Genomic DNA, 13,214 nt, shown 5'->3' with positions numbered 1-13,214 from the left:
ACTCTATAAAGTACAAGTTTTTCGCATTAAATAATTTGAAGTAGTCTAAAATTTGGACAGTGATTCGGCCAACACGTCTTTAGAATGTTAGATGATTTTGGATGATAAAATGAAATAATTTACATCTTTTATTGGCATATATTGATCAATGATACATTTGATGTTCAACATTTGGCTCTAAATACCCTTCCTTTCTTTCATATTCTTCATTTTGAAACTTATTTATCTCCTTCTTCGCTTTTCTTTCTAACTTATTCTTTTGGGATCGATTATGATGTTAGGTCGTTGTTGACAACTCATACTATCTCAAAATTTTGTGCGATTTTTGTGCAGACAATATGATGATCAACAAAAACTTTTGATTAATCTATTTAAGTTTGTTTTAGAGAATTAGAATTATATAACTTGAAATATCGCAAATATACTTTGAATTATTTAATCTGGGTGTTAAGATTTAAAAGAATTTGATGGCGTGTGAAAAGTTAGTAGAGTGGAAAAAAAAGACTTTCAAAATAATTCTTTATAAATGTAGGATAAGCCCAATCATCGAGACCTTGGTGGTAAAAAAATTGCTCTTATCACTTCTATTTTTGCACTCACACGCCACAAAAATACCAAAACACTCCACGGAGTTAGCTCTGCTCAGCATATGTTGTTGTAGAGTGAGCATCAGTTAACCACCGCTGGGAATATTTTGGTATATTTGTAGAGTGTGAAGAGTAAAAATAAAAGTGAAAATAGTTGCTTTCTTACTGGTAAGCCCTAAAATGCAACCCAAAAATAAAGTTTGGTCCATTAAAAAAAACATAACAAGCGGTGGCAACCAAGCCGTTCATAAATGAACTTCCCATCACCCAGAAAATAAGATAATGTTATCACAAATTCATGATTGTCTTTTATTTCAGAATGTGTACTTGTTTAAAATTTCATTGTGATGCACCGTTAAAAAATTTCACACTTTTAATAACAATATGAGTTTATTTAAAAATATGCATCAAAAGTGAAGATAAAAAACATTTAAAGGATTAAAAGTTGAAGAAATTTTTTAATGAGATTAAAATAAAAAGTTGGTATATTTATACCATAGGGACGAAAACATATCTACCTTATAAATTATTAAAATTAACATGGTTTTTTCATTGTTTATTTAAAATTACGATGTAAAGAAAATGTGTTGAAATTTGTCATAGATTAGAGTATAGTTACCAAACAAAATGACTTAGAAGTCAAGGCACTTATGAGTTCGTAGAGAAAGTGGTCCCTTTCTGCATGTTAGTCAAAAATTGGAATATGTCGGTCATTGATATACATTGACGAAGAATGACAACCAATACTTTTTTTTTTTTGGGCATAAACAATACCCATTTTAATTAAGGATGAATTAGATAGGACCTAACTTTAAAAAAAAAATGTTTTCTTGTTTTGATTTTAATTATAAATATCTCATTATTTTTACATTTTTCTTTGATTTTTTTTTTCTTAAACAAGTCAAAATGAAATATATTACTACCAAAAATGCAATTGTTGTAGCATAAGGAGTGTTAAACAATCACACAAAGAACATGGTTCTGTCAAAGTTACAAAGTTTTCAGTCGATACTCATACAAAGCAAAGGGCTCGACTATCAACTATGAGTACCAAAGCTAAAAACAACATTACTAGCTTTTAACCACCACAAAGAAGATGATTTTACTTTGTCTAACATTTGTGGTAAAGAACTCTCCTTATTTCTAAAAATTTTGTCATTTTGTTCATTCCATAAGACCGCAATTCCCTGAAGCCAAATCAAATGAAATAAAGATCTACGGGATGTCGAGCTACCTGCATAATGAATGAATTGCAAAAAATGGTCCGAAATATGCTGACGGTCAACACCTTCAACCTCTAGCCACTCCCTCACCAATGGCCACAAAGCACCAAAATTTGGGCAAGACAAAAACAAGTGATTCACATTTTCAACGTGCTCGCAACCAGTAGTACACAACCGCCCCTCCATAGGAATGTTACTGCGGTTTGCCAAATTTTCTTTCGTAGGTAAACGATTCCTCAGAAGCCGCCAAGCAAGAATAGATACTTTGATAGGTATCTATTTATGCCAAATTAACTCCATAGATGGATGCAACTGAGGCTGTTCCTGTGATGTCAGCATGTCATACACACCACAGACTGAATATCCGCCTCCCTGACCCGGTAACCACAACCATCTATCAGGCAAATCATCCTGCAAAGAAACTGTCAGTAATAAAGCCCTACATTCCTCTAATAGGTTCTCCTCTCACACCCATAAACGACGGCGCCACTGCCACGCCTCCCTACCAACATCCACCCCCAACAATAACATAGTCATAACCGCGATTGCTTTATTGACAACTATGTCATATAACCGTCTAAAGCGCTCACAAAATGGGACATCACCACACCAACAGTCACGCCAGAAATCAGTTTCGGATCCATCCTTCACCCTCCTCCTAACACAATCCGAGAACCAGCCCACCCCACCCTCACCTATCCCATCTCTAATCCTAACTATCTCCCTCCACCAAGAAGAACAACTTCGGCCCCCATTCTCCAAACCTCCATCCGCCACACCATACCTAGCCACTAACACCTTACACCACAACCCTTCCTTATCAACTAACAACCGCCAACACCATTTTCCTAACAGGGCAGTAATAAACTCTCTTAACCTCCTAACATCCATCCCTCTATATTCCTTTTTTAAACACATAGAATTTCAACCTATCCAAGTTATTTTTCTTTTATCCTCACTTTTCTCCCCCCCCCCCACCAAAAAAAAAAAAATAATTAACAAAGATTCAATGGAAGAAATTATACCTTACAGAGCTTTGTAAAAGGAAAGAGCGTACACAGGAAGTGTAGTCAGGACAAATTTTAGAAGGATTAGGCGACCACCAAAAGAAAGGAACCGACTCTTCCATCTAGACAGTCTAGATTTAATTCGATTAACAACAGGTTCCCAAAATAATAAACGGCAAGGATCAGACGCAATCTGAAGGCCCAAATAGAGGAACAGTACTTACCCAATTTGCAACCCAAAACAGGAGCCGCTTTAGTCAACCAAGAGGCATTAATGTTGACCCCTACCAGAGAGCTTTTGTGATAATTAATTTTCAGGCCAGACATAGCCTCAAACAACACAAGACCAGCCCTCAATGCACGAACATTAGCCCAGATTTTCTTCCCAATGAGGAGCGTATCATCAGCAAACTGGAGATGAGACACAGACACTGAATTAGCGCCCCCACAGAGTACCCCGTAAAGATATCAGCTTTAACCATTTGTTTCATCAAAACATTCAACCCTTCTGCTGCTAATAAAAATAAAAGGGGGTTAAAGGGTCACCCTGCCTAAGACCCCACTCCAGATAAAACTCTTCAGTCGGACTACCATTCACTAAAACTGATGCAGAAGCGGTCCAAACACACTCTTTCATCCACTTTCTCCACAAAATCGGAAAAGACATACTCCCCATTACCTCATCAAGATACCCCCAATCGACCGAGTCGTACGACTTTTCGAAATCCACTTTGAACATCAAGAGGTCTTTCTTAGTTTTACGGGCTTCATCGACAACCTCATTAGCTATCAGAATTCCATCAAGAATTTGTCTATTTTTGACGAACGTAGATTGGACTTCTGACACTACACTCCCGATGACCTGTCTGAGTCTGTTTGCTAGAACTTTTGCCAAAATTTTATAGAGACTTCCCACCAGTGAGATAGGTCGAAAATCATTCAATGATTGAGGACTCTCAACTTTAGGTATTAAAGCGATGAACGTAGAATTTATACCTTTTGACAGCTTTCCATTCCTATCAAATTCTGTAACAAATCGCACTATATCCTTCTTCATCTCGTTCCAAAAATTCTTAATGAATCCAAAGCTGATCCCTTCAGGGCCAGGACTCTTAATGCTATCACAGTCCCACACCGCAGACTTAATTTCATCCACAGAAAAAGGTTTGGTCAAGCTGCCCCTTTCCAAGAAAGACAATTTTTGGAACCGCAAATCCCGGCCCTAGGCCGCGCTACTGTAGGAGCTAGAAAATGATTTTTAAAGTGCGAAAACACAACTTGTCGAATAGGTTGAACACCCTCCACTACCACCCCATTCACCAAAATCGACGACAAAGAGTTAACACGTCTTCTTCCGGCCAAAACTGAATGGAAAAATTTGGAATTAGCATCCCCATCACGAATCCAATTTAGCCTCGACTGTTGCCAACAAATACTAGTGTTAAGACGAGATAAGGAGTGAATATCTGTTGAAATACCATGAATCTCAGCAATCTCTTCCTCAGAAAACTTCACTTCCTCCCCTTTAGAATCTAGGACCGCCTGCCTATTCTTTAAAGAAACAATTTTTGCCGGCAAATTAGAAGTATGGGAAGCAGATATAGAATTCCACAAAATCTGTTTTGCATTCCGATCACACGGTGCATACACATTAAACAAGTAAAATTCTTCATTAATTTTAACAAATCTGCCATGAATATAATCATCAGAAAGTGTTGACCTCGAACAGAAAACCACACATCTACCTCCGAAGTTTTCCAAATCGTAACCAACCCTCCTTCTTTGATTTTTTCAACAACTATAATTAAAGTATTTTTTTTTTTTTGACAATTACTATAATTAAAGTATTTAACTCTATACATTAATCATGAGAATTAATAATAATAATCTGTTGAGTTTTTTGACCTCCCAAATAAAATGTCCCCTGTCTAAGAATCAAATTTAGGTATACTTCCTAAAGGTTGGAAAGCATATGTACTCTAACCAACGGTTGTTGGTACCTTGTTCTTAAATTATTAAAATCAGACACAAAGAAAATAAAATAGTAATATTTTTAAAATTAAAATCCAACACAAAAAACAAAACTAAAAACTACATGTAAAAGAAAGACGTTACATTTTTTTCTTGAATATAGTATGTATTACAAGTATTGAATAGGTAAAATTAGTTAATAGTTAGTATTAAATATATTATATAAAAAAATGAGATTCATTATCAAAAGATATACACAACAGAGACGTTTATTCGAGTATATTCTATTGGTTTATAACATTCTTCTGAAAAGGGCATAATAGATAGATAAATATGAGAAGAAAGTGATGACCACAAAAGCTGGCATGTGCATGCACTTCCATGTGGAGTACAGCGACACGATGCCAACTTCACTACCAAAAAACTTAGAACCAAAAAAACAAGAATCAATATTCACCTAAATCTTTCATAGACGAATTAACTCAGAAAATAAATACTCCCTCTCTCTCCATAATAATTGAGCCTATTGTCCTAGAAAAATTGATCCATTTCATTTTTCTAATATTACTTTTTTAATTATAACATTAATTAATATTACTTTCATCACTCTCAATTTAATATATTTTACTTTACATTTATAATAAAGAATAATACACCAATAGTATAAAGGTACTCAAAACCATTTTTTTTTTCTCTTTCACTTATATTGCATCCGTTCCAAAATATAAGCAAATTTGACTTTTTAGATTCATTCAATTAATGATGTATGTAGTTCATATTATGGACCACATACATCATTAATTGAATGAAGCTAAAAAGTAATATTTACTTATATTTAGAAACGAAAGGAGTACATTTTTTCTTAATAAATGTGAAATGAGCCAAAGGCTCAGCTAAAATGGGACGGAGAGAGTAGGAAAAATGCACCCGTAAAAAACATTGCTAATAAATTTTATATGAAAGCCGACATGTACCTCAATCATTGATCTAAATAAAAGCTTGCAATTAGAAGTTGTCGTGAAACACTCGAGTGTATAAACCCATCTATTCAGCATTGTCCCATGGATAGATATTGATCCAACTTCAAGTTTGATGACCTTGTTTTTGATTGTAGAAGTCTCTTAATTTCTAAAAACGATTTTATTGTGTCGTATGTTAGAAGACAAACTAATAAAGTTATTCATAGTATCTCGAGCATCTTTATCCAATCTTAGCCTCCATATTAATGTACCGACTACTTTGTACTCTTTAATTTTGAATGAAATAAATTAACTTTGCTTTTACTCAAAACAAAAAGATATTGACCCAGTGTGGATCAAAGAAGTAGGCCAAGTTCATTAAACATGTGTAGAGGTTAGATGAGACGAGCCATAAACTTAATTCTTTAATATTTTAGGTAAAGAATGCTATTTATCTCATTTGTATGGTTGATCTACATCTAATGTAGATCATTTCTGAGCTCTTCCCTTATGATCCAACAATGATATCAAAGTTATTATTAGACAAGCGTTCGAACAAATTCTTGTGTCAAAAATCTTTCTAACGAGGTGTTTTGGTTGCGAGTTTTGTTAAGCTGCGCACCAAAGGCAATATAATTGACAAAAAAAAAAAATTACATTGTAAATAGATCAACGTTAAACCTTTAAATTCATCTTATACTAAAGTGAAAAAGACTCAAATTTAATATATTTCGGATTAGAAACATCCGTGGCTAATGCAAATAATTACAAACGTAAAGACCAAGATAATTTGCTGATCAAGATTCAAGAAATCAAAGCTCCTGCTGCTTCACATGCATGGTATCATCTCTAGCAGTTGATAGTACAATTTTTGGTCCAGCATTTGGGGCAATCCTCCTTGAATGCATGAAGAGTCATCCCCAATGTTAGTATTTGGACATATCTTGTAGAGATATATTCTAATGCGGCGTCAATCTAATGTAGCTTGACTACTTTTCATAGTTTATTAGGTGAAGATCTTTTTTGTTTGTTTGTTTAAAACCGACAATTACCCTTGAAAATCTACATACAAAACTGCGAGGATCTCATATTTGAATTAGGATGAATATTTTTAAATTAACAATATCAATATTATAAGTTGAGTTAGGTCTTATAGACGAAATTCTTCTTAATTTTTGAATGAAATTGCAAATCCATTTAATAACTACAAAAAAAAAAAATAGATCATGAGAAAATTAAACCAAAACAATTTAATAACAACTTTTTTTTTATACCAAAATTCGATCGCTACTTATGACAAGGAAGCTCGAGTTTGCTTTGAGGCCATTTGTGGTGGAGGACGATGTGTAATATTCGTGGAGGGATTGGTATGAGAGTGGGGTGTTGGTTTGTGGATAATACTAGTCGGGAAGTCGGTGATGGCCGAAATACTTACTTTTGGACATATAATTGAGTGGGCGGAGTCCCTTTAGGGATACAATTCCGCCGCTTCTTTGATTAGGCCGTGCATCGAGAGAGTTCGGTGGCGGAGATGGCTGCGTTGGGGTGGAAGGAAGGGGGATGCATGGGTGTGGAGGAGACTCCTTTTAGCATGGGTGTGGAGGAGACTCCTTTTAGCATGGGAGGAGGATAGCGTGCAGGAGTGTACTCTTTTATTACTTAGCATTGTTTTGCAGGAACATATTCGTGACAGATGGAAGTGGTTGCTTGACCCTGTTCAAGGATATTCCGGTGTGGGACTCACCGTTTCCTTACGGCATCTGAGGACTTGGTGGACAGGGGCTGCATTCCTAAAGTGTGGCATCATCACGTTCCTTCAAAGGTATCTGTTTTTTTTGTGGCGTCTACTTCGAGATCGTCTTCCTACCAAAAATAATTTGGTGCGACGTCGAGTGCTACAACTTACTAATATCATGTGTGTTGCCGGATGTGGCTGCTCCGAGACAGCGGAGCATCTCTTTCTTGGATGTAACATCTTTGGTAGCATTTGAAATATGAGGTGGCAATGGCTAGGCATCACTTCTGTTTCCCCTGGTGCGATTGGTGCATATTTCACATATTTTATTCATTTGGCAGGTATGCCGAGATCTTCTCATTCATTCCTCAAGTATTGAAGTGGTTAGGTATTTATTTTGTGCATTCTGGTGAGCTCCGACATCACTTTAATCAGTTCACAAAGATGGGAGGCATGCCTAGATATTCTCATTTGTTATTCAAAATTATCTCGTTTGCAACCATTTGGATGATTTGGAAGGAAAGGAATAACTGTGTATTCCAAAACACAATTTCCACTCCTTATTCTCTCCTTGAAAGAGTTAAGGTAAATTCATTGTTATGGTTGAAATTTAAACATGTAGCGTTCAATTATAGCTACCATGATTGGTGGAAACATCTCATTCTTTGTATGGGTGTCATGATGTAATTTTTTTGCTCTTTGATTGCTGCCTTTTTTGACGGCTCCATGATTTTGTTAATCTATTGTTCTTGTTGTCGGTGTTTCTCCTTTATACACTATTTATGGTTAATATACTTCATTTTGATTTGTTAAAAAAAAAAAAAGGAATTTTTTTTTTTTTAGGGAAAGGTAATTAAGGTAGTACAGATAATACTACCAATAACAGGACTATTATGTTCGCCGACCATTTGGACGAAAAAACATATGCGGTTAAATTGAACAATAATGGATCCACCTTAATTACTTTGAAAGGGAAATATCAAAAGTGTTTTCTGCTTTTTCTTTTTAAATCTTAATTTTATTATTATTTATCATATAGATCATATTCATAGTGCTTGTTTGAATGTTCAATTGTATTCCATCTGGCCCACACCTATTCATCTCTTTATGTATTTTTTTTCATTTCATCCACCTAAATTTTATCCTCATCTTCAATCACACGTCATCATAATTGAAAACAACCAAAATAACACAACCTTAGAAATAATACCATATAATTTTTAATAAAAGTAAAAATAATATTTCACTAGGTATACTATATATGTATCATTATGCATAAATATTTATTATAACACAATTTGTACAAAATCTATACAATTATAGAAATCAAATTGTGAACCAATATATTGTGATATATTTGATGGATAATTAAGCCTCATAAATATGTATGTGGTCATAGATTTTTTTTTACTTATAGATTAGTTCCTTATTACTATATATATAATTAAATCCTTTTTAAAGAAACCAATTGTGTATACATATATTTTGAAGAAACCAATTGTGTATATACATACATTTTGGTTTGTTTTGAAGTTAAATAAACAATGTGAGTGTACTTACTTTTCATTCCAAAAACCACTCACCCTAAGCAAAGAGACATGGAAAGGAAGGTACCACACTAGAATCTCCTCCTATCAAAACCATATGAATCAATCAAAGGGGCCACCAAATATTATGTACATTTCCCCTCTCTCTCTCCTCAACAAATGTTTCTGTCTTCATACTCCAAATGAGCATCTCATCACCACCACTACCTCCTACTCTTGGCCCCTCTCTCCTATTCCCATTTATATCTATTTCTTTTCCATTCCAACTAACTTTTCCCTTCACTCTCCACTTTTAAAATATCTTCTTTTTATTTTTCTTTGTCTCTTGAAACATCAAGCCAACCTGATGTGCTAAAGTTTTCGCATACGTAGAATTCAGAAAGGGGTTTAGTCATTTTTGGTGTATTGTATGCAGTTTTATATTGTTTTTTATACAATAGATTGTTTCCAAGACTTAAACCTATGCCATTTCAATCACATGACAACAACTTTACCAACTGTGCAAAGGTTACCTCTCCTTTTTCTCAAACATTATTATTAAATAATGAACTTTGCAACTCTTCTTTATCCTTCTTATTTCAAATGATACTAAAATCATAAAATTTTAATAAAAACTCTTCCCTTCACTAACCACTTTTAAAAGAAAATTCTCCTTTTCTTTCTCTCAAACATTATTATTGAATAATGAACACTCCAACTCCAACTTAGCCTTCTCATTCAAACATCAAAACTTTACTAAAACTACAATTATTATCATACAATCAAGATGAACAGATTGGTGGTGGAAGTTCATGATGCTAGTAACCTTATGCCAAAAGATGGAAAAGGTTCAGCCAACCCATATGTTCAAATAAACTTTGATGAACAACAAGTGAAGACACAAACCAAATACCAAGACCAAAATCCTTATTTTAATGAAAAGTTTATGTTCAACATAAACACTTCAAGAGATCTTGCTCACAAAACAGTTGAAGTTGGTGTGTACAATCACAATGACAAAAAACCAAATAGTAAGAAGAATTTTCTTGGAAAGGTGAGAATTTCAGGTGATTCTATTCCTATATCTGAATCTGAATCCAGTATCAAACGTTACCCTCTTGAACATTCAAAAGGTGATATTGCTTTAAAAATGTTTGCTTTTCATGACCCTTTTGCTAATACACCTCCTACACCTAATTCTCACCCTCCTCCACAACATTCACAAACAAAAACATCTTTTGAATCATTTGAGCCTGACCCTGATGAGGAAATTCCTTTACAAGAAATCAACACTAACATAAACATGGAAGATGAAGAAAACATGTTTAGTGATAGTGAGAAAAAGAAGAAAAATAAGAAGAAAAAAGAAAAAGAAGTTAGAACTTTTCATTCCATTGGAACTGAAAAAGAAAAACCTTCTCATTCTCATGGTCATGGTCATGGTCATGCTCCTGCTCCTGCTCCTGCTCCTGCTTCTGCTTTTCCTTCTGTTAATCATGGTGCAAATTTTGCATCTTTTGCAACACCAAGAGTTGAAACTCAAACAAGGGTTGATTATGCAAAATCAGGACCTCCAAATGTTATGTTAATGCAGATCCCAAAGCAGAATCCAGAATATGCATTGGTGGAAACAGCTCCACCACTTGCAGCTAGGTTGAGGTATAAAGGAGGGAATAAGGTATCAACTACTTATGATTTAGTTGAACAAATGCATTTTTTGTATGTGAATGTTGTGAAAGCAAAAGAACTTCCTGTGATGGATATCACAGGAAGTCTTGACCCTTATGTGGAAGTGAAACTTGGTAACTACAAAGGTGTTACAAAGCATTTAGATAAGAATCAGCATCCTGTTTGGAAGCAAATCTTTGCGTTTTCGAAGGAGAGGTTGCAGTCAAATTTACTTGAAGTTACTGTGAAAGATAAAGATCTTATCAGTAAAGATGATTTTGTTGGTAGGATTATGTTTGATCTTACTGAAGTGCCGGTTAGGGTTCCGCCGGATAGTCCTTTGGCTCCTCAGTGGTATAGATTGGAGGATAAAAAAGGGATGAAGATAAATCATGGTGAAATTATGCTTGCTGTTTGGATGGGAACACAAGCTGATGAGTCTTTTCCTGAGGCATGGCATTCTGATGCTCATAATGTTAGTCACTCGAACCTCTCGAATACACGATCGAAGGTGTATTTTACTCCTAAGCTTTATTATCTTAGAGTTGAAGTGATTGAAGCTCAAGATTTGGTTCCTCATGATAAAGGAAGAGTTCCACAAGCTTCTGTTAGGGTTCAGCTAGGAAGTCAGATGAGATTCACAAGGGTTTCTCAAATGAGAGGTGTTAACCCTATTTGGAATGAGGAGCTTATGTTTGTAGCAGCTGAACCTTTTGAGGATATTATAATTGTGACAGTTGAGGACAAATTTGGTCCTAACAATGTTGAAATCTTGGGAAGGGAGATTATGTCGGTGAGAAATGTTCCGCAAAGATTGGAGACCGGAAAGCTTCCGGATTCTCGTTGGTTCAATCTTCATAGACCTAGTGCAGTCGGGGAGGAAGAAACAGAGAAAAAGAAGGAGAAATTCTCGAGTAAGATTCATCTCCGAATTTGTCTTGAGGCGGGGTATCATGTTCTTGATGAGTCGACACACTTCAGCAGTGATCTTCAACCGTCTTCGAAACACTTAAGGAGGAAAAACATTGGATATCTCGAACTTGGGATACTTAGTGCCCGGAATTTGCTACCTATGAAGGGCAAAGATGGTAGAACTACTGATGCATACTGTGTTGCCAAGTATGGAAACAAATGGGTTAGAACAAGAACTCTGCTTGACACACTGTCCCCTAGATGGAATGAGCAGTATACATGGGAGGTTCATGATCCATGCACTGTGATCACAGTTAGTGTTTTTGACAATCACCACCTCAATGGTAGCAGCGACCACAAAGATCAGAGGATTGGAAAGGTGAGAATAAGGTTATCAACTCTTGAAACTGATAGAGTTTATACTCATTACTATCCTCTTTTGGTTCTTCAACCTAACGGTTTAAAAAAGAATGGAGAGCTGCACTTGGCAGTGAGGTTTACTTGCACAGCTTGGGTTAATATGGTAGCTCAATATGGAAGACCTTTGCTTCCCAAAATGCATTATGTTCAACCGATACCTGTTAGACACATTGATTGGCTCCGCTATCAGGCCATGCAGATTGTGGCGGCAAGGCTAGCAAGAGCTGAGCCGCCGCTTCGACGTGAATCAGTCGAGTATATGCTTGATGTGGATTACCATATGTGGAGTCTAAGGAGAAGCAAAGCCAATTTTCATCGCATAATGTCACTACTCTCGGGTTTTACTGCTGTGTGTAAATGGCTTAACGACATTTGCACTTGGAGAAACCCAATTACAACTTGCCTTGTTCATGTCTTGTTCTTGATACTTGTTTGCTACCCTGAATTGATACTGCCAACTATTTTTCTTTACTTGTTTGTGATTGGGATTTGGAATTACCGGTTCCGGCCAAGGAATCCACCCCACATGGATGCTAGGCTTTCACAGGCAGAAGCTTGTCATCCAGATGAATTGGATGAGGAATTTGACACTTTTCCAACTACAAGACCTGCTGATATTGTTCGAATGAGGTACGACAGATTGAGAAGTGTGGGAGGTAGAGTACAAACTGTGGTTGGAGATTTAGCCACTCAAGGCGAAAGAGCTCAAGCTTTACTGAGTTGGAGAGACTCAAGGGCAACAGCTATCTTCATCATCTTCTCACTGATCTGGGCCGTATTCATTTACATTACTCCATTCCAAGTAATAGCAATTATAGTTGGCCTCTTCATGCTGCGTCATCCTCGGTTTCGAAGCAAAATGCCATCAGTACCAGTTAATTTCTTCAAGAGGTTGCCTTCCAAATCAGATACAATGATTTGATGCTCAACTTGTATTCGATCTTTCTTCACCTATTGTGGAATTATTATTGTTCACAAATAAATACTTACGAATAAACAGACATGCATCATTACACCCAAATAAAGAGGGTATAGGTAAAATGTGCATAGTTCACTTCCATTTTCACTACTTAAAGCACACTTTCATTATATGTATATCCCAGATTCTGAATTTTATTTAGCCATCAAAATAAACATTCCTTTATGCTTGTAATTGCTTTTATTAAATTATGAAATGATGTAACTTCCAATTATTGTATACCACAC

At 35.6% G+C, this 13,214-nt stretch overlaps 1 protein-coding gene across 1 annotated transcript; it reads left to right on the top strand.

The window, feature by feature from the left end:
* The first annotated feature begins 9,207 nt into the window (after positions 1-9,207).
* Positions 9,208-13,161, top strand: LOC25491786 (FT-interacting protein 7). Its single transcript, XM_013599808.3, has one exon. It carries the CDS (start codon positions 9,796-9,798, stop codon positions 12,928-12,930), a length of 3,135 nt encoding a protein of 1,044 aa, XP_013455262.1. The 5' UTR covers positions 9,208-9,795; the 3' UTR covers positions 12,931-13,161.
* The last annotated feature ends 53 nt before the right edge of the window (positions 13,162-13,214 follow it).

This window comes from Medicago truncatula, chromosome 4 (assembly GCF_003473485.1).
Source record: "Medicago truncatula cultivar Jemalong A17 chromosome 4, MtrunA17r5.0-ANR, whole genome shotgun sequence".
Taxonomy (NCBI): Eukaryota; Viridiplantae; Streptophyta; class Magnoliopsida; order Fabales; family Fabaceae; genus Medicago; species Medicago truncatula.
This window is presented reverse-complemented; position numbering and strand designations above follow the sequence as displayed.

Bases quoted from the DNA above. Each gene is read 5' to 3' on its own strand.
- LOC25491786 (XM_013599808.3), top strand. From the start codon at position 9,796: ATGAACAGATTGGTGGTGGAAGTTCATGATGCTAGTAACCTTATGCCA.